The 22,785-nt window shown below is 38.8% G+C and overlaps 3 protein-coding genes across 5 annotated transcripts in view; 2 read left to right on the top strand and 1 right to left on the bottom strand.

Annotated features, from left to right (window-relative positions):
• LOC105170198 (calpain-type cysteine protease DEK1) overlaps window positions 1-13,205 on the top strand; it is a 16,890-nt gene extending 3,685 nt beyond the window's left edge. Inside the window, exons 3-32 of one of the 2 annotated variants that reach the window (XM_011090862.2) lie at window positions 139-389; window positions 1,327-1,509; window positions 1,599-1,734; window positions 1,959-2,089; window positions 2,179-2,293; window positions 2,396-3,374; window positions 3,505-3,615; window positions 4,161-4,219; window positions 4,302-4,464; window positions 5,237-5,510; window positions 5,638-5,788; window positions 5,897-6,008; window positions 6,086-6,251; window positions 6,400-6,470; window positions 6,580-6,671; window positions 6,816-6,978; window positions 7,148-7,219; window positions 7,368-7,745; window positions 8,035-8,150; window positions 8,233-8,530; window positions 8,826-9,145; window positions 9,375-9,726; window positions 9,834-10,154; window positions 10,251-10,355; window positions 10,544-10,672; window positions 10,931-11,311; window positions 11,392-11,529; window positions 11,918-12,154; window positions 12,247-12,641; window positions 12,814-13,205. In XM_011090862.2, coding sequence (XP_011089164.1) covers window positions 139-389; window positions 1,327-1,509; window positions 1,599-1,734; window positions 1,959-2,089; window positions 2,179-2,293; window positions 2,396-3,374; window positions 3,505-3,615; window positions 4,161-4,219; window positions 4,302-4,464; window positions 5,237-5,510; window positions 5,638-5,788; window positions 5,897-6,008; window positions 6,086-6,251; window positions 6,400-6,470; window positions 6,580-6,671; window positions 6,816-6,978; window positions 7,148-7,219; window positions 7,368-7,745; window positions 8,035-8,150; window positions 8,233-8,530; window positions 8,826-9,145; window positions 9,375-9,726; window positions 9,834-10,154; window positions 10,251-10,355; window positions 10,544-10,672; window positions 10,931-11,311; window positions 11,392-11,529; window positions 11,918-12,154; window positions 12,247-12,552 — 6,310 coding nt within the window. In that variant the 3' untranslated portion in view covers window positions 12,553-12,641; window positions 12,814-13,205. Of the gene's footprint in view, window positions 1-138; window positions 390-1,326; window positions 1,510-1,598; window positions 1,735-1,958; window positions 2,090-2,178; window positions 2,294-2,395; window positions 3,375-3,504; window positions 3,616-4,160; window positions 4,220-4,301; window positions 4,465-5,236; window positions 5,511-5,637; window positions 5,789-5,896; window positions 6,009-6,085; window positions 6,252-6,399; window positions 6,471-6,579; window positions 6,672-6,815; window positions 6,979-7,147; window positions 7,220-7,367; window positions 7,746-8,034; window positions 8,151-8,232; window positions 8,531-8,825; window positions 9,146-9,374; window positions 9,727-9,833; window positions 10,155-10,250; window positions 10,356-10,543; window positions 10,673-10,930; window positions 11,312-11,391; window positions 11,530-11,917; window positions 12,155-12,246; window positions 12,642-12,795 lie in introns of both variants that reach the window. The other variant, XM_011090863.2, reaches the window with a different exon arrangement.
• Window positions 13,495-18,870, top strand: LOC105170197 (elongation factor P). 2 transcript variants are annotated; one of them, XM_011090861.2, is made up of 12 exons: window positions 13,495-13,626; window positions 13,729-13,922; window positions 14,110-14,140; window positions 14,247-14,260; window positions 14,378-14,428; window positions 14,746-14,815; window positions 15,788-15,860; window positions 15,966-16,033; window positions 16,956-17,076; window positions 17,227-17,266; window positions 18,210-18,277; window positions 18,537-18,870. In XM_011090861.2, the coding sequence occupies exons 2-12, from the start codon at window positions 13,737-13,739 to the stop codon at window positions 18,541-18,543; spliced, it is 729 nt and encodes a 242-aa protein (XP_011089163.1). In that variant the 5' UTR covers window positions 13,495-13,626; window positions 13,729-13,736; the 3' UTR covers window positions 18,544-18,870. The 2 variants fall into 2 exon arrangements, 1 of the variants encoding a protein (XP_011089163.1); XR_848478.2 differs by lacking the exon at window positions 13,495-13,626 and having other exon boundaries at window positions 13,634-13,922; window positions 18,537-18,593; window positions 18,709-18,870.
• The window catches only part of LOC105170196 (mitochondrial dicarboxylate/tricarboxylate transporter DTC-like), a 3,643-nt gene continuing 1,491 nt past the window's right edge, over window positions 20,634-22,785 (bottom strand). The window contains exons 3-6 of the mRNA XM_011090859.2: window positions 22,219-22,280; window positions 21,508-21,869; window positions 21,172-21,386; window positions 20,634-21,004 (exon numbers count right to left, since the gene is read on the bottom strand). Of these exons, the coding sequence (XP_011089161.1) occupies window positions 20,948-21,004; window positions 21,172-21,386; window positions 21,508-21,869; window positions 22,219-22,280 (696 nt within the window). The 3' untranslated portion in view covers window positions 20,634-20,947. The remainder of the gene's footprint in view (window positions 21,005-21,171; window positions 21,387-21,507; window positions 21,870-22,218; window positions 22,281-22,785) is intronic.

The following is a 22,785-nucleotide window of genomic DNA, read 5'->3' as shown; positions in this document are numbered from 1 at the left end:
CGCATGACTAATTTTGAAACCCATGTTAATTTTGTGTCGAATGTATGTAAGGCTTCAAGAGTATGGCATGCATAATTTGGCTCTTGAAGAACTGACATTTTACTTTGACTGAATTCTTCTTCACCATTGCCTTTTCAGTTGGATCTTTGCTAGAAAGTGGCACGATATCTTGCAAGGACCGCAGCTGGGAATATTATGTGGTCTTCTTTCACTATGTGCATGGGTGATTGTTATTTCACCAGTCCTGGTGCTTATTGTATGGGGTTGCTGGTTAATTGTGATACTAGGGCGAGATATAATTGGTCTAGCTGTTATAATGGCTGGAGTTGCTCTACTCTTGGCCTTTTACTCCGTAATGCTCTGGTGGAGGACACAATGGCAAAGCTCAAGTATGTATTTCCTAATCTACTGAATCTTTTGACTACTAGGAGAGGAGAACTTGCATTTACGAAAGTTCTTTTGTCCATTGAATGACACTTGATTAGAAATGGTTTACATGTCTAACTAGATTATTTAATGGAAGAAAGTTCTAAGGATAGCAAAGACAGAGGATTCGACCTCTGCATAGAATCATTTCAAGATAGAAGAGATGTCCTCTATATCCTACCAACTTGTCACTCCAAACCTATCACCACCTCTTTATTTTTAACTTTGAGAGTGTGCCCCATCATTATTTTTTCCTATATTCTCCCCCACAAGGTGCATCTCCATCACTATTTAGACTTTTCTACCATGTCCTTGAGGTTGGTATCTGCTTACATCTCCACCATGCTCCTCACTATCTTCCAACAATGCTTTCTGACCTCCTACTTTAGATTTCTCACAGTATATGCTCCTATCTCCTCCGGATCACAAACACAATCTACTGAGGCTGATGAAATAAGCTGAGATGTCAGTTTGTATTCATGATTTTGATGGTGCTCGATGTTGTTGCCCACAATTCAAATGTACAATAAGAAGAAAAATCTCCAGAGAAATGGCGGTATACTTGCAAAGGCTGCAAGGACCAATGGGAGATAGGAGTTGTTGGACTATTTGTTGAGGAGAGAGAAATTCTGGCTGTTGGCTTGAAGACCTGAATAGGATTACTTTTTTGTGACTATAACCGATGTGATTCAGTAACTGGACATTTCGTAATACTAATACTTAACCATACTTATCAAGTGCTTCACTCAAAAATACGAATAAAGCAGAAAACAAAAGCAACTAATCAGTAATGCTCCCAAAAAGGGATTTATTAATAGATGCTCAGACTTTGTTCATAGATTGAACTGTCCAGTGAATACTATATTTGTGTCCCTAACCCATCATAGCAACTGTGTACAGGGGCTGTTGCTGTTCTTCTTCTTCTGGCAGTTGGGTTGCTTTGTGCATACGAACTTTGTGCTGTATATGTTACCGCTGGTGCGAAGGCATCGCAGCGGTATTCCCCTTCTGGCTTTTTCTTTGGTGTGTCAGCAATTGCCCTGGCAATCAACATGCTCTTCATATGCAGGATGGTTTTCAATGGTAAGTGTCTATTTATTTTCACTAGACATCAAAACCTCATGTTTCGTTTTATTTGCATTTTCTTAATCCTTTTTTCATGAATGTGGCAGGCAATGGTGTAGACATTGACGAATATGTGAGGAGGGCATACAAATTTGCTTACTCTGATTGTATTGAAGTGGGTCCTGTGGCTTGTTTACCTGAACCACCAGATCCCAATGAATTATATCCTCGACAATCTAGAAGGCAAGCGCTACTTTTAGTTGTTTCATTAATTTCAGTTTTGCTTTGCTTATTGGACTAATTTTCTTCTGAATCTTGTGCTGATGCTTTTTTGCATTATGCTAATATGAATCTGCAAATATGGTATACACTCATGAAATTTCTTAATTTGATAAGTCCATTTTATGATGCATATCTTGAGCTTTTAACATTGTTTGTATCTTTGTCATTCCATTTGATCTGTGCAGGGCTTTACACCTTGGACTTCTCTATTCTGGTTCCCTTTTGGTTCTGCTTGTATATTCAATCTTGTATGGCCTGACAGCCAAAGAATCGCACTGGCTTGGAGCAATTACATCAGCTGCAGTAATTATTCTTGGTATATACATGAGATGTACAATTATATAAGTCAAATTTCTGCTAGATGGAATTTATTATTGTGGTAATCGTATTTTTCTTTCCTGCTAGATTGGAATGTGGGAACATGCCTTTATGGGTTTAAGCTTCTTAAAAGTCGTGTTGCTGCACTCTTTATCGCTGGAACTTCTCGTGTCTTCCTGATATGTTTTGGAGTCCATTACTGGTTTGTTTCATTGCTTGTGGCAGAAAATTCTAAACTAAATAAACTTTCACTGTTCATCTGATGCAGTTTGTCATGACTTCTACCATCATTTCTTCATTACAGGTTTTTGGGACACTGTATTAGCTATGCAGTTGTGGCATCTGTCCTACTTGGAGCTGCCGTTTCTCGTCACTTATCCATTACTAACCCATCAGCTGCAAGAAGAGATGCCTTGGAGAGTACTGTTATTCGCCTCAGAGAAGGATTCCGTAAAAAAGAGCAGAATTGCTCATCCAGCTCGTCTGAAGGCTGTGGCTCAAGTGTAAAGCGGAGTAGTAGTGCAGATGCTGGTCACCTTGGTAATGGTACAGGACCTAGCACTGGTGATCTTACTAGCTGGAATAACGTTGAAGGGATTCACAGTGAGAAGGGCATGGATAGTGGAAGGCCAAGTTTTGCATTGCGTAGTAGTTCTTGTCGTTCAGTAGTTCAAGAAACTGAAGTTGGGCCTTCATATGCTGATAAAAATTTTGACCATAACAGCTCTTTGGTAGCATGCTCTAGTAGTGGTATGGAAAGCCAGGGCTGTGAGTCTAGTGCATCTAATTCTGTAAGTCAGGTGCTGGATTTGAATTTGGCGCTTGCATTCCAGGAAAAGTTGAGTGATCCGAGGATTTCATCTATGTTGAAAAGAAGAGCAAGACAGGGAGAACTTGAACTGACCAATTTACTGCAAGATAAAGGACTTGACCCTAATTTTGCTGTGATGCTGAAGGAGAATGGGTTGGACCCTATGATCCTTGCGTTGCTGCAAAGAAGTAGTTTGGATGCAGATAGAGATCATCGTGACAATACTAACATGACAATGGTGGACTCAAACAGTGTTGACAATATGGCACCTAATCAAATTTCATTTTCAGAAGAACTTAGGCTCCGTGGTTTGGAAAAATGGCTTCAACTCTGTAGGCTAGTATTACATTATATAGCAGGTACCCCAGAGCGATCGTGGCTTCTCTTCAGTTTTGTCTTCAGCATGGAGACGACCATTGTGGCCATTTTCCGCCCAAACACAATTAATCTTATAAATGCCACACACCAACAGGTACACCCATGGTTCATAGTTTATTGCAGACTCTGACAGTGTTTGTGCAATATTATTAAATCTTATATTTTTATGTTTTTTACTGCCTTTTTAAATTGTCACTCCCAAGTTTCATATCATCTTTCTGCAGTTTGAATTTGGCATAGCAGTTCTGCTATTGTCTCCTGTTGTCTGGTCAATCATGGCTTTCCTTAGGTCACTTCAATCCGAAGAATTATCTATGACCTCAAAACCTAGAAAGGTAATGCTGTCATAAGTAGTCCGGGTAATTCTGACGGTGATGTGTTTTATTTGTTTATTTTTCTGGTCGAAAGTTTTAAGATTGTGACTGATAAATTGTTGCAGTTGCCCATTTGTCTATATGCTCAAGATATTTATCAGAATCTCATTTCTTGTTCATTTAAGAGCTTGACAGGGACTGTTACAATATTTCAAACCACTATCCCTTTCCCTTGGTCTCTCCTCTTATGTTGACTTACTACCAATTAACCCAACAGAATTTTGTATCCATGTGCTTGGCCGTCAACTTATTCCTTTAACCTATGTGAATTGAACCTGCTGGTTAATGAAATTATCCTGAGTTTTTTCTGCAAATATGATTGATCTGATTGTTAATACCACAGGGTATTTCTTATTTGTTTCCCTTGTCTTATAAGTATTTAGTAATGATGTAACTTTTGTAGTGTCTGTAGTGCACAAATTTTGTATTCCACAAATTGTTACCCCTTAAAAGTTATTTCTCCTTCTTTCTTGATATATAACATCTTTGTCTTCTATGTTGTGCAGTATGGCTTCGTTGCTTGGTTAGTGAGCACTTCTGTAGGATTGTTGCTTTCCTTCTTGAGGTACAATTTTCATTCACTTGCTATCAATATGGTTGTTATGTTAATTCTTAACATAAACTTCTTATTGTTAATGTTACTGCAGCAAGTCGTCAGTTCTTCTGGGCTTGTCTATAACAGTACCTCTTATGGTGGCATGCCTATCTGTTGGCATTCCCACATGGATTCGCAATGGTTACAAGTTTTGGGTTTCAGGTGGTGGAAATGCAACACATGCTGGAAATCATGCTATTATGAGGAAGAAGGAGGTATAACCTTTTCCCTTCTCTGGGAATTTATTGTTTATTATTATAACAAATATGACTGGTTTCTCATTTCTGATGATTAGATGATTGTCCTATAATCCTTCATCTCAAGGCGTGTTTGAGATGCAAATTTTCTGGGCAGTGAACAGGATTATTCCTTTCTTTTTTCTGTTTTCATTGTGGGCAGCTGTGTGGTCGATTGCTTTCTTGCTGCTACTATCAGAATGCCTAGAAGTCATTGTTGGAATGTATGTTATGGATTGTAATGTAGTTTAGCCTCATATTATGAGATGCATGCAGTAGGTCTCCATTGTTTATTTAGTTTCAGCCCTGAACTTAATTATTCTTTGTCGTTTTAGTTAGTCTGGTAACTGGAGATCAATCATTGACCTGCTTGACATTTTCCTATAACCTGTTTCTCTGAGAAGCTTTCTATTATGCCATCCTTTGTTTCTTTTTCTAATCCTGATTATAATGGCAATTGTGTTCATTTTAAAATTTTAAATGAAATATATGGTGCCAGCAATGATCTGAGTGGGATCCCAATATTTTTGTTATTAACACTGTTGTGTCCCACAATCTGTCCACTTCTTGTGATTTATTTATTGTGTTTGTGGAATGTTTCTACATGCTGTTGTCATCGTGGATTCCATCATAAAACTTCAGTCTGGGTCAGCTGTATAATGAGCTATTTCAATTTGTATTGTAGGTTTTTCTTAATTTCCTTCAAATCTCTTCTGTTTGTAATTGATGAAATTAGTCAATTTGTTGTCAGGGTGTTGTTCTTTTCATTTGTATAGCATTGTTTGCCGGATCTCTATTAGCTCTTGGCGGAATCATTTCTGCAAAACCTTTAGATGATTTAAGCTACAAGGGGTGGACTGATGATCAGAAAGGTGTTTCATCTCCTTATGCATCATCTGTGTATCTTGGTTGGGCAATGGCTGCTGCAATTGCCCTGATAATTACTGGTGTGCTGCCGATAGTTTCATGGTTCGCAACATATCGGTTTTCTCTCTCCTCTGCTGTTTGTATTGGGTTGTTTGCAGGTGATATTTCATATATTATTTTGTTATCAGTCTTCTCCCCCAAGCTTCAAATTATTGCTCTTCTCATTTCTACTATTTATGGGCTTGGTGTATTGCATTACTAAGGTCTGATTCCTGCCTCTTGTAGCCATCCTCGTGTCTTCTTGTGGGGCATCATATATGAAGGTTGTGAATTCAAGGAGTGACCAGATTCCTACAAAGACAGACTTTCTTGCTGCTTTACTTCCATTGATTTGCATGCCTGCAATATTGTCACTGTGTTCTGGTTTGCTCAAATGGTATGTGATCTTATGGGCGCATAATTTAAGCAGTTGTTGCCTAAAAGAATATTTTCATAGTCTGATATGTTTAAAAGGGACTGACTTTTTTTGGTATGTGATTTGCAGGAAAGATGATAACTGGAAAATCTCTAGAGGTGCTTATATATTTATAATTATTGGCCTTGTTCTATTACTGGGTGCAATTTCAGCGATTACGCTTATAATTGAGCCATGGACGGTAAGTGACTTTATGGTATCTGTCGTGTGTTATATATCATTTTACATCAGCTAACATGTTTCTCTCCGCTGTTACAGATTGGAGCAGCATTCCTTTTAGTTGTTCTTCTTCTGGTCCTTGCAATTGGTGTCATTCACTATTGGGCTTCAAACAACTTTTACTTGACACGGTTCCAGATGTTATTTGTTTGTTTCCTTGCATTTCTTCTGGCTTTGGCAGCATTCTTTGTCGGTTGGTTTCAAGGTAAAAGCAGTTCCTTGTAGACCCTGTACCTGAATCGAACAAACTGCATTACTTGACTTAGTTCACCTGCATAATCGGATTTCTCATACTTGGGAAAGTGACGTATTCAAGATACATGACATTTAATGTTATGCTTGCATTTTTCCAGATAAAGCTTTTGTTGGTGCATCTGTTGGTTACTTCTCATTTCTTTTCCTGTTGGCTGGAAGAGCCCTAACTGTAAGTAAACATTCCCATCTCAAGATGGTGCTTACTTTGCCGACTTTGGACAATGTCATTCATCTTTTCTCAACCATGTGAATCTTGTTTTATCTTGCTGCAATTGCAGGTGCTTCTTTCTCCTCCCATAGTGGTTTATTCTCCAAGGGTTCTGCCTGTATATGTTTATGATGCCCATGCAGATTGTGGAAAAAATGTCAGGTTTGTTAAGTTCCTTTAATGTCACATTCCTATTTTCTTGAGGTCTGGCTGCAAGTCTATATTTCAAACTTTTAGCTCAAATTGCTCTCTTTGGATACTTATAATTTTTTTTTTATCATGTTTAATCTTATGTCTTCTGTTCAGTGCTGCATTTCTTGTACTTTACGGGATTGCATTGGCAGTTGAAGGCTGGGGTGTTGTTGCAAGTTTGAAAATATACCCACCTTTTGCTGGAGCTGCTGTATCAGCTATTACACTTGTTGTGGCCTTTGGCTTTGCTGTATCGCGTTCATGCTTAACTCTTGAGGTTTTATCATTTATCTTAAGCTAGTTTATACAATTAGCATTTGAAATATATAGCATCATTATTAATACACATATAGATTCTGTATTGAAGAACCACCGTGGGGCATCTCTTGATTTTACAGTAGTCACTGACATTTCTCATTTTTTATATTTTTTCCTTTTATACTTAGATGGTGGAAGATGCTGTTCACTTCCTAAGCAAGGAAACTGTGATCCAAGCAATTGCTAGATCCGCAACCAAGGTAGTTCATTTAGTTGCTTTTCCTTTTCTGAGTTCATTGTCTAGAATGAGGTTTGCATGTCAAATTGACTTCCAGGCCTATACTTTGTCTTACTTATGAATAATGTGTGTGCTTGATTGGATCTAAAGTTTAAATGTACTCCATGCAGACGAGAAATGCTTTATCTGGAACATACTCTGCTCCTCAGAGGTCAGCCAGTTCAGCTGCCCTTTTGGTCGGAGATCCTACTATTGCTAGGGATAGGGCAGGGAACTTTGTGCTTCCCAGGGCTGATGTCATGAAATTAAGAGATCGGTTGAGAAATGAAGAGTTGGCTGCAGGATCATTCTTCTCCAGATTGAGAAGTTGGAGGATATTACGGAATGAAGTTACCAGCGATGTAGGTCACAGGAGAGAAATGTGTGCCCATGCCAGAATTCTCGCTCTGGAAGAAGCTATTGATACTGAATGGGTTTACATGTGGGATAAGTTTGGTGGTTATTTACTTCTTTTGCTGGGTTTGACTGCCAAGGCTGAAAGGGTGCAGGTAATGAGTTATTCTGCTTGGTACATATCCTTTATTTATTTGTTTGGGTAAGTAAATTGTATTAAAACTGAAAAGAAACAAATGAGTACGTCTAATCTTTACAATCATAACCCCCGGAAGCAATCCTACATAGCGAATTGAAGAAACCAAACTCAAAGAGCATTACATCATGGTAATCAAATAAGTGCAAGCCTTGAAAAATCACAACTTCCACTACCTGCATAAGCGATGATCCCTTATTTGGTTTTACCTGCTAATGATTTTTGACACATTCTTTCTGGTTGTCCAGGATGAGGTTCGTTTGAGACTGTTCTTAGATAGCATAGGTTTCTCGGATCTAAGTGCAAGAAAAATTAAGAAGTGGATGCCTGAGGACCGTAGACAATTCGAAATTATACAAGAGAGGTTTGAAAGTTCCAGTTAAAAAATTCAGCAATTTCAACGCCTTTTCCATTTATTCTGATAATCCCTTTTTTGATACTTGTAGTTATATAAGAGAGAAGGAGATGGAAGAGGAAGCTTTAATGCAGAGGCGTGAGGAGGAAGGAAGGGGTAAAGAAAGGAGAAAAGCTCTCCTGGAGAAGGAGGAACGCAAGTGGAAGGAGATCGAGGCTTCTCTCATATCATCTATTCCTAATGCCGGCAGCAGGGAGGCAGCAGCCATGGCGGCTGCTGTTCGTGCTGTAGGAGGTGATTCGGTACTTGATGATTCATTTGCACGTGAAAGAGTATCAAGCATTGCTCGTAGAATACGGGCAACTCAGTTATCTCAACGGGCATTGCAGGTAACTATTGCTAATGCTATTCGTTAAAGCTTCACCTATATATTTGCTAAACTCTATCATTTGAGAGTCTAATTTGTATCCTGTTGTGTTGAGGTAATTTTTGGATTAAACAGGATGTTTAATTTGCAGGTTACCGAGACTATCTGTTTCTTTTCTTTTTTTGGGTGGGTGGGGTGGGTGGATTGCTTGGTTTACTTGTAGTAGGCTATTTGTCTAGTTTGGAGCATAAGGATGACTTGTATAATGTATAGGATGCTCCCATTATTCCATTCTTTAAAATTATGTACTTTTACAGACTGGACTTGCTGGTGCTGTATGTGTTCTTGATGATGAGCCCACAACAAGTGGCAGGCACTGTGGCCAGATTGATCCTACTTTATGTCAGAGCCAGAAAGTCAGCTTCTCCATTGCTGTGATGATTCAACCTGAGTCTGGACCAGTTTGTCTCTTGGGCACTGAATTTCAGCGGAAAGTTTGCTGGGAGATTCTTGTGGCTGGTTCTGAACAAGGCATTGAAGCTGGACAAGTTGGTCTGCGCCTAATTACAAAAGGGGATAGACAGACTACTGTTGCTAAGGAGTGGAGTATAAGTTCATCCAGCATTGCGGATGGAAGGTTTGTGTCTATTTATTGTGTCAACACCCAACAGTGTTACAAATTTTTGGAATTTTGAAGTTTAGTCTTCTGGTGCCCCCATCACCCCTTTTTGTTTTTCGGTGGTCTTTTTGGTTTTCTTTTTCCCCCCCATTAATATTTGGCGTTTCTATTGTTCAATATATTCCTTGTGTTGCATTTAGATGTCATAAGATTCAGTTGGCTTTACGTTTCTTGAAATGTCTTGCAGGTGGCACATTGTCACAATGACTGTTGATGCTGATTTAGGTGAAGCAACTTGCTTCATTGATGGTGGTTATGATGGTTATCAGATGGGGCTTCCACTTAATGTCGGCAATGGCATATGGGAACAAGGAACAGATGTTTGGGTTGGTATTAGACCACCAATAGATATGGATGCATTTGGGAGGTCAGATAGCGAAGGCACTGAATCCAAGATGCATGTAATGGATGTTTTCCTTTGGGGAAGATGCTTGAATGAAGATGAGGTTGCTGCTCTTCCTGCTGCCATGGGTTTTGGAGATTACAACTTGATCGATCATCCTGATGATAACTGGCAGTGGGCAGATTCTCCTCCAAGGGTTTGTGCTTGAGTTTACTTTTTTTTTTCCGGGACTTCCTTACAAGGATCAATCCTTTTGTGCTGTCACCTTATTCTCTGATTATTCTTTTCTGCCATTTAACTTAGGTTGAGGACTGGGAGAGTGATCCTGCAGAGGTTGATCTCTATGACAGAGATGAGGTAGATTGGGATGGACAGTATTCTAGTGGGAGAAAGAGAAGATCCGATCGGGAAGGGGTCATTGTAGATGTTGATTCTTTCACTAGAAGGTTGAGGAAACCTAGAATGGAGACTCAGGAGGAAATCTATCAACGTATGCGCTCGGTGGAATTGGCAGTTAAGGAAGCTCTTTTGGCAAGAGGAGAACAACATTTTACTGACCAAGAGTTCCCACCAAGTGACCGTTCATTATTCGTTGATCCTGATAATCCCCCATCTAAGTTGCAGGTAACTTGTCCCCTGAATTTTGCGGCTGATGATTAGTTCTTCTTTGGGATTGTTTTGCCATTTCTACTGGTTAACTCGGCCTGATGTTTATAATAGGTTGTTTCCGAATGGATGAGACCTATTGAAATAGTCAAAGAGAAGCATCTGGATTCTAGTCCATGCTTATTTTCAGGAACAGCAAATCCTTCTGATGTTTGTCAGGTACTGCCCGTTTTGTGCATCTCCTCTCCCCTTGTCTGTGTGCTGTGTGAAAAGTGCATGGTGTATTTATTGATACAGTAGTATGGTACCACATCAGCATATTGTGGCTTGGGAACCACACTTCATTTATGGTGTTCTCCTTGCTCTTTATTTTATTTCATTTAATGCTCAAAATCTAACTTGAACAGGGTCGATTGGGCGATTGTTGGTTTTTGAGTGCGGTTGCTGTGCTGACTGAGGTTTCGCGAATATCAGAAGTCATTATTACTCCAGATTACAATGAAGAAGGAATATATACAGTTCGTTTTTGCATCCAGGTGGTTTAGCGTCTTACATCGCATTTTTTCCTTTTTGTGCTTTGAATTTCCCAGTGCTTTTATGGTCTGGAACCGTTGGAGGACATAATAGATGATCTTATTTTTACACAAATTTGGCATTGGAAGTTTCCAACACTAGATTTTGCAAGCACTGACGTTAACTGATGCCACTTCAGCTGTGTCAATTAGTGGGGTTTGATCAGTGCTCGAATTGGCTGGTTTGCTTTTTGGAGCCTAAATTGCTTTTCTTGATTTCAGGGGGAATGGGTTCCTGTTGTGGTGGATGATTGGATCCCATGCGAATCACCTGGCAAACCTGCATTTGCAACCAGCAGGAAGGGGAATGAACTATGGGTGTCTATCCTGGAAAAAGCATATGCTAAACTTCATGGATCATATGAAGCATTGGAAGGTGGACTTGTCCAAGATGCTCTTGTGGATCTTACTGGAGGTGCCGGTGAGGAGATTGACATGAGAAGTGCTCAATCCCAGATTGATCTTGCTAGTGGAAGATTGTGGTCTCAACTACTACGTTTCAAACAAGAGGGTTTTTTGCTTGGTGCTGGTAGCCCTTCAGGTTCAGATGTGCACGTTTCGTCTTGTGGAATCGTGCAAGGACATGCTTACTCAATATTGCAGGTACGCCAATGTAGTGTGCCCACTACAGACATTCTAGTACCAAGTGACAGTCCTTAGAACACATTTCTATTTTTCCTCAGGTACGAGAGGTAGATGGGCACAAACTAGTTCAGATCAGAAATCCGTGGGCAAACGAGGTTGAATGGAATGGCCCTTGGTCTGATTCATCACCTGAATGGACAGATAGGATGAAACACAAGCTCAAGCATGTGCCACAGGTTAACTGAATTTGTACTCCCTCTAAGTGCTCTGTTTATTGTTTCAAACTGCGGGCAAGAACTAGAAATAGCATCATATGCTTTTCCTACGTGCATGAAAAAATATAATTAATACATTAAAAGTTTGCATAAAAAGAGGATTTTTATATTGTATGAATAGATCTTATTTTTCTAACTACTTTTCTCCTTATTATGATTATTGGGATTAGTTTACGAAGTAGTATTGATTCTGTTAAATATACAACTTTTATCTGAGGGTCTATCTATGCTTCTACTAGTTTTAGTGAGCCATACCATAATACTATTCATTTTGAGGTTCTTCCATTAGCCTTCATACAATTGCTCGAAGCTCATTTTGGACATACCTAATGTCACAAACTTGGAACAGGCAAAAGATGGCATATTTTGGATGTCGTGGCAAGATTTTCAAATACATTTCAGGTCAATATATGTATGTCGTGTCTATCCACCAGAAATGCGTTACTCTGTCCACAGTCAGTGGCGTGGTTACAGTGCTGGAGGATGTCAAGACTATGAAACTTGGCATCAAAACCCACAATTTCGATTGAGAGCCACTGGCCCTGATGCATCATTACCTATTCACGTATTCATTACCTTAACTCAGGTTTGATAAGCAAGTTATAAATACTTGAGCTTAGTGGTGGTTTAAACTCTTCACCTTCTCTTCTAATGCCAAACTAACGTGGCCATCCCTAGGGTGTGAGCTTCTCGAGAACAACAGCTGGTTTCAGGAATTACCAATCAAGCCATGATTCGATGATGTTTTACATAGGGATGAGGATTCTCAAGACCCGTGGCCGGCGTGCCGCTTACAACATTTACTTGCATGAATCAGTTGGGGGAACTGATTATGTGAATTCTCGGGAAATATCATGTGAAATGGTCCTGGATCCTGATCCTAAGGGGTACACTATAGTGCCGACCACGATCCACCCTGGGGAAGAGGCACCCTTTGTTCTTTCTGTGTTCACCAAATCGTCAATAACTCTTGAAGCCTTGTAGCATTTGGTGATGCATCAATAATGGTTTCACCGTTGCTTGGTTGTTCCTTGGCCAGTTGGATGACCACAAAGTTGGTGGCTGGTAACATGGTAATTTCCTTAGGCTATTAATGCTGTGATCTTAGTCTTTTTCACAGCAAGTGCCCCTCTTCATATTTTAAAGGTTCAAGCATCTGCAGTGCCTATGAAATCTTTACATATAGAAGTTGTCCTTACAGCAGGTATCCTTGTACTAATTTCACAGGTAATTGCATGATTTCAGATGGCTCCGGTGGATTGCATCCCAAGGGTCATTGCTGTGAAGGTCAGTCAGTGCTGCTCTGGATTGATGTTCGGCAAACTGGGATGTGCCCTTTACCACAAGGAGCTGGGGAGGGGGGGGGACCGTGTACATGAGTAGATGTTGTAAGAATATAGGAAATTGCCTTGTAAATGAGCAGTAGAGGAAAAAGGGTTCACAGAAGTAGGGATAAAAGAAAAGTTAGGTATACAGCTCTGGTTGAGAATTAAAGAATAGCAAATGTGGCTGGGACATATTTGAAGCTTCAGCTGCAATTTTGAAGCTTTGGGTAGGTGGAGGCGGATCTCAATTGTATAAATAATTTTCTCCTACTTTCCTCGCTAATTGGAAATACAACTAACTTCCTGCATATGTCTTATCTTGATGAAAAGTTCATACTCAAATCAAGTTTGGTCGAACCAGATTAATTACAGAGCAAGTGTAATATACTTGTTATGCGACCGGTCACTTATTTTTGAATTGTACATCAATTATACGATAAGTATATTGTAATTAGTGTATATTTCATATAAGGAATTGGATAGATGAATGAAGTTTTGTAAATATTTCATACAAAGGCAAAGATGATAGATAGGTGAGTGATGATGATGTTGGTGTAATAATAATGGAATTCAAAACATCCATCCATTCATCCATCTTTCTAAGTAGGTATCACGACTGAAACAAGACTAGTTACTTAAACAAACTAAGGTTGGCGGGTATGAAAGAAAAGTGGTTGCAACATACTCACTAATTAAGAACACCTGGGCTGGACTGAAGATGGTACAGTAAATGGTACGTATATTCATTCATTCTTCAAATTCATACCTCTTTCAAAGAATGAATGATATTCAGCACTAGTATTTTCCACTCAACTTCCAAATTTACCCTCTTCAGTCTCCAAAATGCGACTCCTCCTCGCTAAACGGATTTCCGCCGCTCTCCGCTCCCCCGCCCCTGCTTCTTCCTCAATCCCCCGCAACCCCACCACTTCCTCACGCCACATCAAATTTCACGCTCCCCGAGGTGCCCTACTTGACTCTCCATGGTCCGCCACCCAGCTTCGCCGCGCCAGATTCTCCGGTGCCGATGTATGATCTCTGTCCTTACTCATGCAACTCCTATTTACTTCCTTTTCCTTTTTTGCGCGCATTTACTAGTGCTTATTCTCCTATGCCTATACAACAATTTGATAGAAAGGCATGAAATTACTCTGCTTCAGGCATTGATGTTCTTGTTGCCACAAACTTACAAAATGTGCTTTTCATGTTCACGCAGGTGAGGCCAGGAAACGTCATTGAAAGAAAAGGTTAGATTTTCGACATTCACAGTATAGTGATGATAATTTAATAATTAACCATACATATCAAGATATTTTGTAATGTTGTTTCTGGATCGCTCTGGACAAAATGCAGGAAAGATTTTTGAGGTAATTATTCAGCAGCAATTTTTTATGTTTATGTTTTCATTGTCTTCTCGTCCCCTGCTATTGATTATGAGGATATGGCTATGGCTTAACATAACATGTAAATGGAATTTTGTTTAGGTTATAAAAGCGCAACATACAAGCCAAGGAAGAGGAGGAGCTATAATACAGGTTTCATGCTAATTTTTATATACCATGATGTTATTTGGTCGTTTTCATTTATCTCTTCCACTAAGAGTAAGGGATACTGTTCCTGTCAATAAAATAGTCTTTTAATGTTCCATTGTGGATGATTGGTCTTTTCTTCATTTTCTGTTTTTAATATTTTAGACGAGAATCAAGCAAGCACTGTCTCATTCTTTTATGTATCACATGGCTGTCCAGTGAAAGATCTTGAGTTTGAATGCCTGGAAAGTTTCTTAAATTTAATGCCAAGGAAAAAGTATAGATTTTAAATCCTTCTATTCTTCTGGACCAATTACTAACAGGTCGAGCTCCGTGATGTTGATAGTGGAAGCAAAGTGAATGAGAGGTTGCGAACTGATGAGCCAGTTCAAAGTATGCGTCTTTTGTCATATTTCTCATCAGAGTGAGAAAAAATTTTCCTAGTTGTATTTATTTTTTTGGTTAGTTATCTAATGTCTCTCAGCTATATCATGTCCAGGAAATTAAGGTTAAAGTTAACTGCAAAGGATGTAACATATTGCCTTTGCTGGCTAGTCATACTTTGAACTTGCTGTCTGCGTCAGTTGAAGTTTAATTCTATGTTGTGAAAGAGAATGGCTAGTTTGAGCCAGAGCAAATTCTAGCTAAAATTGTGCATTTTTCTCTTTTTACTGATGGATTGGGATAAGATCACAATAAGATATATAAGAAAAACCAAATCTACGGTTAATGATATTTCATTATTCTGGTTTCTCAATCTTCCTCATTCTCACATGCAAGGTCCTGGTCAATGTTAGACATAAGCTGGATGATTGAATTGATTAAGAATTAGGGTTTTGGAACAACACGATCAGTCAGAAGTTTTTTGTACTGGGGATGCTTTTAACATAAAAGCATCATTGTTAGCTTTTACTATATAGTAAACAATTCCTGTAGCTTTTGCACCTAGTCTAAACCCAGTTGATGGAAGCTATTGAATTGTAGGAGAAATTCTCTAAACAATTTTCAGGTGACAACCAATTCAAAGGTTCTATTGCAAATTTTGGAAATATATTTGACATAGAGTGTATACGACTATCAAGCTGATTAGAGAAAGTTTGCAACTTATAAGTATATTTTTCTTATGATAACTATTACATCTAGAACCACTGATCAGTTTTGAAACATGTACATGTCTATTTGAGTACTTTTTGTGCACCAACTAAACCTATGGGAATATGAAAAAGATTATTCAAGATATAACTTTCTATATGTGACATCATCTTTGCAAACCTAACTTCATCTTCAGCCAAGCGCACTGCCCTAGAGTGTTCTGTATAAATACTAATTCCTATATTCCATTTATGATTTGGTACTGCTGTGCAGAGATATATGTTCAGGAGAAGTCATTCACGTACCTTTACACTGATGATGAGACTGGAAATATTGTGCTAATGGAGTGAGTGCTGCTGTTTGTTTTCTATTTTTGAATTAAGCATGATCGAGTTTCACTAGGGTGACACCCATAAAATGAAGCCACACATGTTTCATTTATCTATTCCAGGCCCAAGACATACAGCCAGCTAGAAGTGCCAAGACACTTATTTGGTGAATCTCTTGTCTACCTTCAAGGTAATGTTATTTGACCTCTAAACTTGGAATTCTCTTTTACCATTTATTTTATATGCAGCTCCATTTTTAAATGCCTAACTGAAGCTGATACAATCTAAAACACGATATTTGGAAATCAAGGAAGGTGTTAGATATAAGCACATCTCAGCAACAACCTGGATGCAGCCACTGTTTGGGTTGGTGTATAAAAGAAATTATTGGCAATGGTCCTGTATAACTGTTGTAAGGCATGCCAACGTCTCTCTTAAAGGACTTGAACAAGGTCATGGGCAATTAATGGAAGCATTTTAATATAGCGTAGGGGCAATGTTATTCTAAAAGGCAAAATGTTGTACATAGAGTTGTAACTTAAAATTGAAGTTTAGATTTCTAAATGGTTACTGAACATTAAATAATTGTTAGTGAACCTTGGATCTTAAGTTCTAGGATCTAAGACCCTTTCTAAAATTGGAGAAGGTAGTTTGCTTATAATGAACGAAATCTGTGATTGAATAAGCTTGGTAGATTGTTTGACATGTTCTTCTGCTTATGGATTATCATTTGAAATATAAGTGTGCCGAATACATAGGTGATTATGAAGTAATTAAGACCTCACTTTTACGATTGATTCGATCCTATTGGCAGTGACAAATAAAAACACATCATTACTACTGGTGAAATGAATTCTGTTGGCCTCAAAACGTTTTTGTTGCTTTCCACACGTTACATGTTATGAAGAAAGTTGAATCAGTTGTTAGATCTTCATCTTGTTTGAACAGCAGCATGTTCTACGTATGAAGTTGCCCCTCTGCCTTATTCCAATTGGATATAAAGGAAATATCCTGTTTGTAAATTACATGTTACAGGGTAAATATTACTTGTGCTACCTTGATCATTCACTTTTCAATGTACCATAAGATATTTCTCATTCCATTACATGCAGATGATATGGAAGTCACTGTCCAGCTTTATGATGAAAGACCATTGTCAGTAAAAATTCCGCATCGAGTTACGTGTACAGTTACTGAAGCAGCTGATTCACTAAGGGGAAGTGGACCAACTGCGTAAGTACACCTGCTTCAGTGTTCTTGTCGTCAGTTTGCTTATCTTGAATCCTGGACTCCAATGTTGCATTCTTGATTGCTTGTATTTGCTTGACCTATAACTAATTTCAGATTATTTAACATATTTTTATTCATTCTTCACTTCCGCAGTTATAAGAAGGTTTTGTTGGATAATGGTCTTACCGTGCAGGTAATACTCCAATGAATACTCACATTTTGTTTCTTTGTCCTATAATTTCGATAATTGTCTTAGCACCATTATTGGCTTCCCTTTTCTGGAAGGAATGTTTGCAGTTGTACTGAACTTTTCTAGATATTTATGTGCTCCCCAAGACTCCTGTCAGTTTTGGGAATATAAAGAAAATGGGAAAAAATGATACACTGACTTGAATTTTTCAAAAAATTAAGCTTCCCTTTTCTGGAAGGAATGTTTCCAGTTGTACTGAACTTTTCTTGATATTTATGTGCTCCCCAAGACTCCTGTCAGTTTTGGGAATATAAAGAAAATGGGAAAAATGATACACAGACTTGAATTTTTCAAAAATTATTTTGATGAAGAAAACGATTGGAAAAGACAATATGATCATGATTGTAACTGTTCTTATAGAACTCATTGGAAGTCTTGGGGAACACTTTTATGGCTTATTCCTTGTTCAAAACCCGCCAGGTGTGGGAGATTTTAAACATAGACATGCCAAAATAGCATTCTTATGCCTAAACTGTAAAATTATAAGTTTTAATACATTGCTTTAATCAAAGGTAAGGCAGAAAAGTTGACCTGAATATGATGGCTTAAACATATCTTTATCTTCTACTTCATCTCTCTGAATTGCAAGAGAGATGCTTAACTAATTTTATGGGTTGTGAATGCGTTCTTCCATCATGGCAACTGTCCACAATCAAAGTAACTCTGCCACTTATGAATATGTGAAATGAGAAAATTAAAATTTGTTATAACTTTCAATCTGACCTTTTCTTTCTTTTGGCTCACTCTGCATTTTGCAAGCATATTTTTTTCTTATGAGTTATTCAAATAATTACAGTTAGCATCTTGCTAATGCTTGTTGCATGGCCCTCTCAACTCAATGTAAGATGACATCATTTGACTTTTTTTGCATATCTTATTATTCTAGGTCCCAGCTCATATTTTAGCCGGTGATAAGATCGTTATCAACACCACTGATAACTCTTATGCTAGCAGGTGAGATGAAAAGCTCGTTATTGTACTAGTTTGAGATGCTCTTATTCATTGGTATGTGTAGATTTGAGTTCTCATTTTCCTATTAGATACATCAGCAATGGGACGGATATTGGGAGTCCCCATATTTCATAATTGTTGCTATTTCAATGCCTACAAAATCAGGAATCATGATCCATGCACATATAATTCATTGATTGATTATATTCAATCCATCTTTCCTAGCATGTGACTAATGGTGAAATGCTATCTGGTTCCTCAGGGCTTGAATAGGATCTTCATCAAGTTTTGCTCCAACTGGTTCAATTTCAAAGAACAGGTCATGTCCGCAGTTAGTAGTATCTCAGGCAGTTTGAGAAGCTTATGAGATGTTATTTTTCAGTTTCAAGGTTTTTCAAGGTTGGCATCCATAATCAGTAACTATCTTACTGCAGATGGGAAGCAGATGTAGGCGTCTGGATGTGGTGTCTGTCTGCCTTATGTGTAAAAAGATTGTTACAGAGTTTATGAGACTGGGTGGATCCATGATTTAGGGTGAAAAACAGTTTCTCCCTGAAATTTATCAGATACCAATAAATAACAATTTGAACAATGCATCCCCACTGGCAGGTCGTGAAACAGAAGCGCAGAAACCTGATGACATTGACTCAATGAACCAAGTTTTGTGCCTTTGGTTTCGAATCCCCAATTTATTATTTATTGTATTTCATAATTCTACAAAAAATTTAAGTAATTGTTCAAAAGAAAACTTCTATTTTATAGAAATATAAAATAAAAATAAAATAGGCACATTAAAGACCCTTAAATAGATTAACAAATGAGTAATTCCAATCGAGCATGAAGCTGGCCAGTGAGGAATCCATTTAACAGGGGATCCAGTATATGGGAGTGAGTTGTATTATTGCAATTGCTGCTTCTCAAGGATAGACGACTCCTCTTCTCCTTGAGCCCATATCTGTGACTAGTTGTTCATCTTCAACGGCACTTCTCCCTCTCTCTGGAAGAGTGAATATGTGTGCTTGTTTCTTGATTGTGAATTTCTTGGTTTAGAGGATACTTAATATGATGGTGGCCGTGAGAGTTGAAGTAACTATTAATGTGATGAAGAGGCTATCTAAGCTTTCCTTCTGGGAAGCTTCGCAGGTACCTACTTAGGGAAAATGGAAGTTTTGGACTTGGCATTTCACACTGCTATAATTTTGTGTGACCGTGTCAGTCTCTCTCTCTCTCTCACGCACACACATACATAGAAAATGCTCTTACCTGTTGCCGTTGTGTCGAATGCAGTCCTAGTGATGAGGAGGCTCGCTTATTTTCTGGAAATGGGATGATTGAATGATATTGTATTGAGCATCATTAACTGTGTGATTGGATCTTATATATGTAATATATATTAGGTAGTTGCCTGTAAGAATTCCTCCACACTGAAGCTCAAATTTTGAAGGATACGCGATTGTTGAATGAATTGGAAGTGACAAGAGTAGAAGGGATACGGTGTCCTTGTCCATCGGTGATTGGGTGAAGATGAGTTGAGTATGGGGGTGGGGTTGGATCCAACTAGTTAAAGTATACTTACAAAAATGCCTCCATATTATTATCATATTACATAGGAGAATTGCTTCAAGGAAGAGAATTAGAAAGGCATATGAAAGAGCTAATATTTTCGAATGAAAACTTACTAGCTGTTGATGATCCTATAAGGATTGCAAAGAAGTACCAAACTACAATCCCAACACCCTCCTCCTTTCTCTTGGAGGAACAGTAGGGCGGCAGCAGCAGCAGCAGCACAACTAAACTTATAATCCAAGTCAAGCAAGATCAATTCGATTCCAATTTCCCTTCTCTCAGAATCAGCTGTTCAAACTACATCCATCTATTTCTTATTAAGTTTTGATGAGATGTTAAGGTTGACTAATCTGTAGTAATACGTTGCATGTATTTCCCCTCCACCTTCATAAATTCATACGTCGGCCCCAGTATCTTTAACTGGAATCGCTGCTTCGCAAGGAGGAAAACAGCATTATAAGAAGAAGCGGCTGCTTCTCCTCAAGTCTTCATAATACAGACTGCTTCTCCTTGCGATCATGATGAGTTGCTAATCTTCAACTATATACTTAGCTGCTTCTCCTTAACTAGTAGCCTGTTTCTGGAAGGTTGAATGTGTATGTGGTGCGTTTAGAGTAGGAAGTAATTGTGTTAAACCAGGGATGAGGAGGTGAAAGAAATAGCTTTTGCTATTAAAAGGAAATGTTTTTTGGGTTGGCATTCTTTTGCAGAGCTGTTATTGTTTTGTACTATAGGGGGGTATGCTGCTGCTGCTGCTGCACCTGCACGATGCTCTACCTCTGATCAGCAAGAGTAAGGCAACCAAAATCAGCTCAAGAAAGCTGTAAATTCCAGTGCGGATCATGTTCCGACCCTTCTCAGATCAGCAGTTCACACTACATTTATTGTTTCCCTAAAACAATTTTCCTGGATTTCAAAATGGGCAATCGTCCATAAAGTAACTTGAGAGACTTCTATCCTAATATGTCAATTTCAATACAAAATGTAATGTTGATTGCTGTAAAATTACCCTCAACTTCAAGGGTGTGAATAACCAAAAACACAAAAATTGACATGCGAAATCATTCTTTTGATTGGAAGCTGTCCGGTCTCCACTTAGACTTAGAATTACAATCCCACAGACTTCTCCAATTTCTGGATCTGGTTCAGGAATATCCAGGTCATCTGCATGAACAAACGGTATTAGAAACTTAATACGGACGTAACTGAAGACTACTAAACATTGAGGGCAAATTGGGAGGGGGTGGTGCTTGGTGAAATGCTTTATTCTTTTTTTACTTCTTGTGTTGGGGGCTGGATTGGCACAGAGAAGGGGGGGGGGGGGGTTGTACCATGACATGAGGGGCAATTCTAACGCAATATACTGGAAATCCAGTATAGAACTTGAAGGGTCCACCAGCCTTGAGCGTTTTCATAGCACAATCTAGAGAACCACTGTATGGATATTTCCCCTGAGCATCGGGCTGCATTTTTTGTATTTGGGTTTTCACATAATCAAATGGCAAACTGCAGGCTGCAGCAAAAAAACCTGATACAGTACTGGCCCCTGAAAAGAGACATGAAAAAGCTTTAAACCTCGGCAAAATCCAAAGACCAAGTATGATGAAGAGCAATGGACAAGAGTGGAAATAAAAATACTGATAATGGTTGTGCCAAGAGAACCTCACCCAGCACTGTGGAAGCCTCGCCAAAACCAAGTGAGTCCTTGAAGAACTCCACACTTTGGTCATAAGAAGCAAGCATACCCATGTTAAGTGCCATAGCCCTCACCACGGTTGGGCCAGCACCTTTCCAGAGTGCTAGAACTCCTTCATCAGCAACAATTCGGGATAGGGCATGAAATGCATTAGTGTAGTTCCGCCTCTGGGCAGCAGGCAATGTGGCATCAGCCTGCATACGAATTAGAGCCAAATCGGCAGGACTGCCTACAGATGCTCCAATTGCTCCTGCAGTCAATCCACACAGAGCCTTCTGATAAAGTGGCAATGGTTTCCCATCATTGGCCTCTACTGCTTTGTTCGTCAAAATCCTATCAAAGATTTCCCAAGTAAACAAATGCTATGTTATAATTTAAATAGCAACAATTATGAAATTTTTCCAGTACTCTTGGGTTTATAAAGTGAAGGGAGAGATACCATCACAACTTCATGCTTCTACCACATTACATATAGTGGAATTATAAAATGGAAAACCAAGCTCCATAGTTTACATGATATGGTTATAACAATCAATTGCAGATAGAGGGCAGAAAAAGGATGAAAAGCAGAAAAACAAGAATATAAGCCATGAAGACTGCAATCAACTGAATTCTAAATGATTTCTCCAACTGTTAAATGGTCATAAATCCATATAGTTACAAGGTTCATAGAAGTACTCACTTAAATGATCCAAGCCGAGCAGTTGTATATGTAGCTTGTCTAAGAAGCCCAGCAGACAAACCCTGGAGAAATACCAATAATATATTTATAATAGGGCAAAAGTATTGGTACGTTTAAGAGACTCAACAAAACTATAATAAGCCAGGATTCTATCCTACAAGATACATTGATTGCAATATTATCAAAGGCATATCAAATTGATAAAGATAAAAAGAGGTGTGTCGTTTATCACATTCTTGAAAAATGACCACTATTATTAAGCAAATCATAATGGGTTAAATGCATGTTACCCCCCTGTGAAATTTCTAATGTTTAAAAAAAAAACCCTGTGAAAAAAATATATAGGCAAAACACCCCCTCACACTAGCGGTGCACAAAACGCCCCAGACTTTAAATTTTTATTCAATTTTTTAGTTAGATAATTACAATTATACGCTTCATTGTATACCATAGGATCTTACTTGATTAAATCGACAGTCAGATTTTATTCCCCCCTCCCCAATCCCCACCCAACCACCCCCCCCCCCCCCCCCCCCCCCCCCCCCCCCCCCCCCCCCCCCCCCCCCC

The sequence above is a fragment of the Sesamum indicum genome, linkage group LG9 (assembly GCF_000512975.1).
Source record: "Sesamum indicum cultivar Zhongzhi No. 13 linkage group LG9, S_indicum_v1.0, whole genome shotgun sequence".
In the NCBI taxonomy this organism is placed as follows: domain Eukaryota; kingdom Viridiplantae; phylum Streptophyta; class Magnoliopsida; order Lamiales; family Pedaliaceae; genus Sesamum; species Sesamum indicum.
This window is presented reverse-complemented; position numbering and strand designations above follow the sequence as displayed.

Excerpts from the sequence above, each read along its gene's own strand:
- LOC105170197 (XM_011090861.2), top strand. The coding sequence starts at position 13,737 with ATGCGACTCCTCCTCGCTAAACGGATTTCCGCCGCTCTCCGCTCCCCC. Across the intron at positions 14,816-15,787 it reads AACTGATGAGCCAGTTCAAA|AGATATATGTTCAGGAGAAG; the intron begins GTATGCGTCTTT and ends ACTGCTGTGCAG. Across the intron at positions 17,267-18,209 it reads ATAATGGTCTTACCGTGCAG|GTCCCAGCTCATATTTTAGC; the intron begins GTAATACTCCAA and ends TTATTATTCTAG.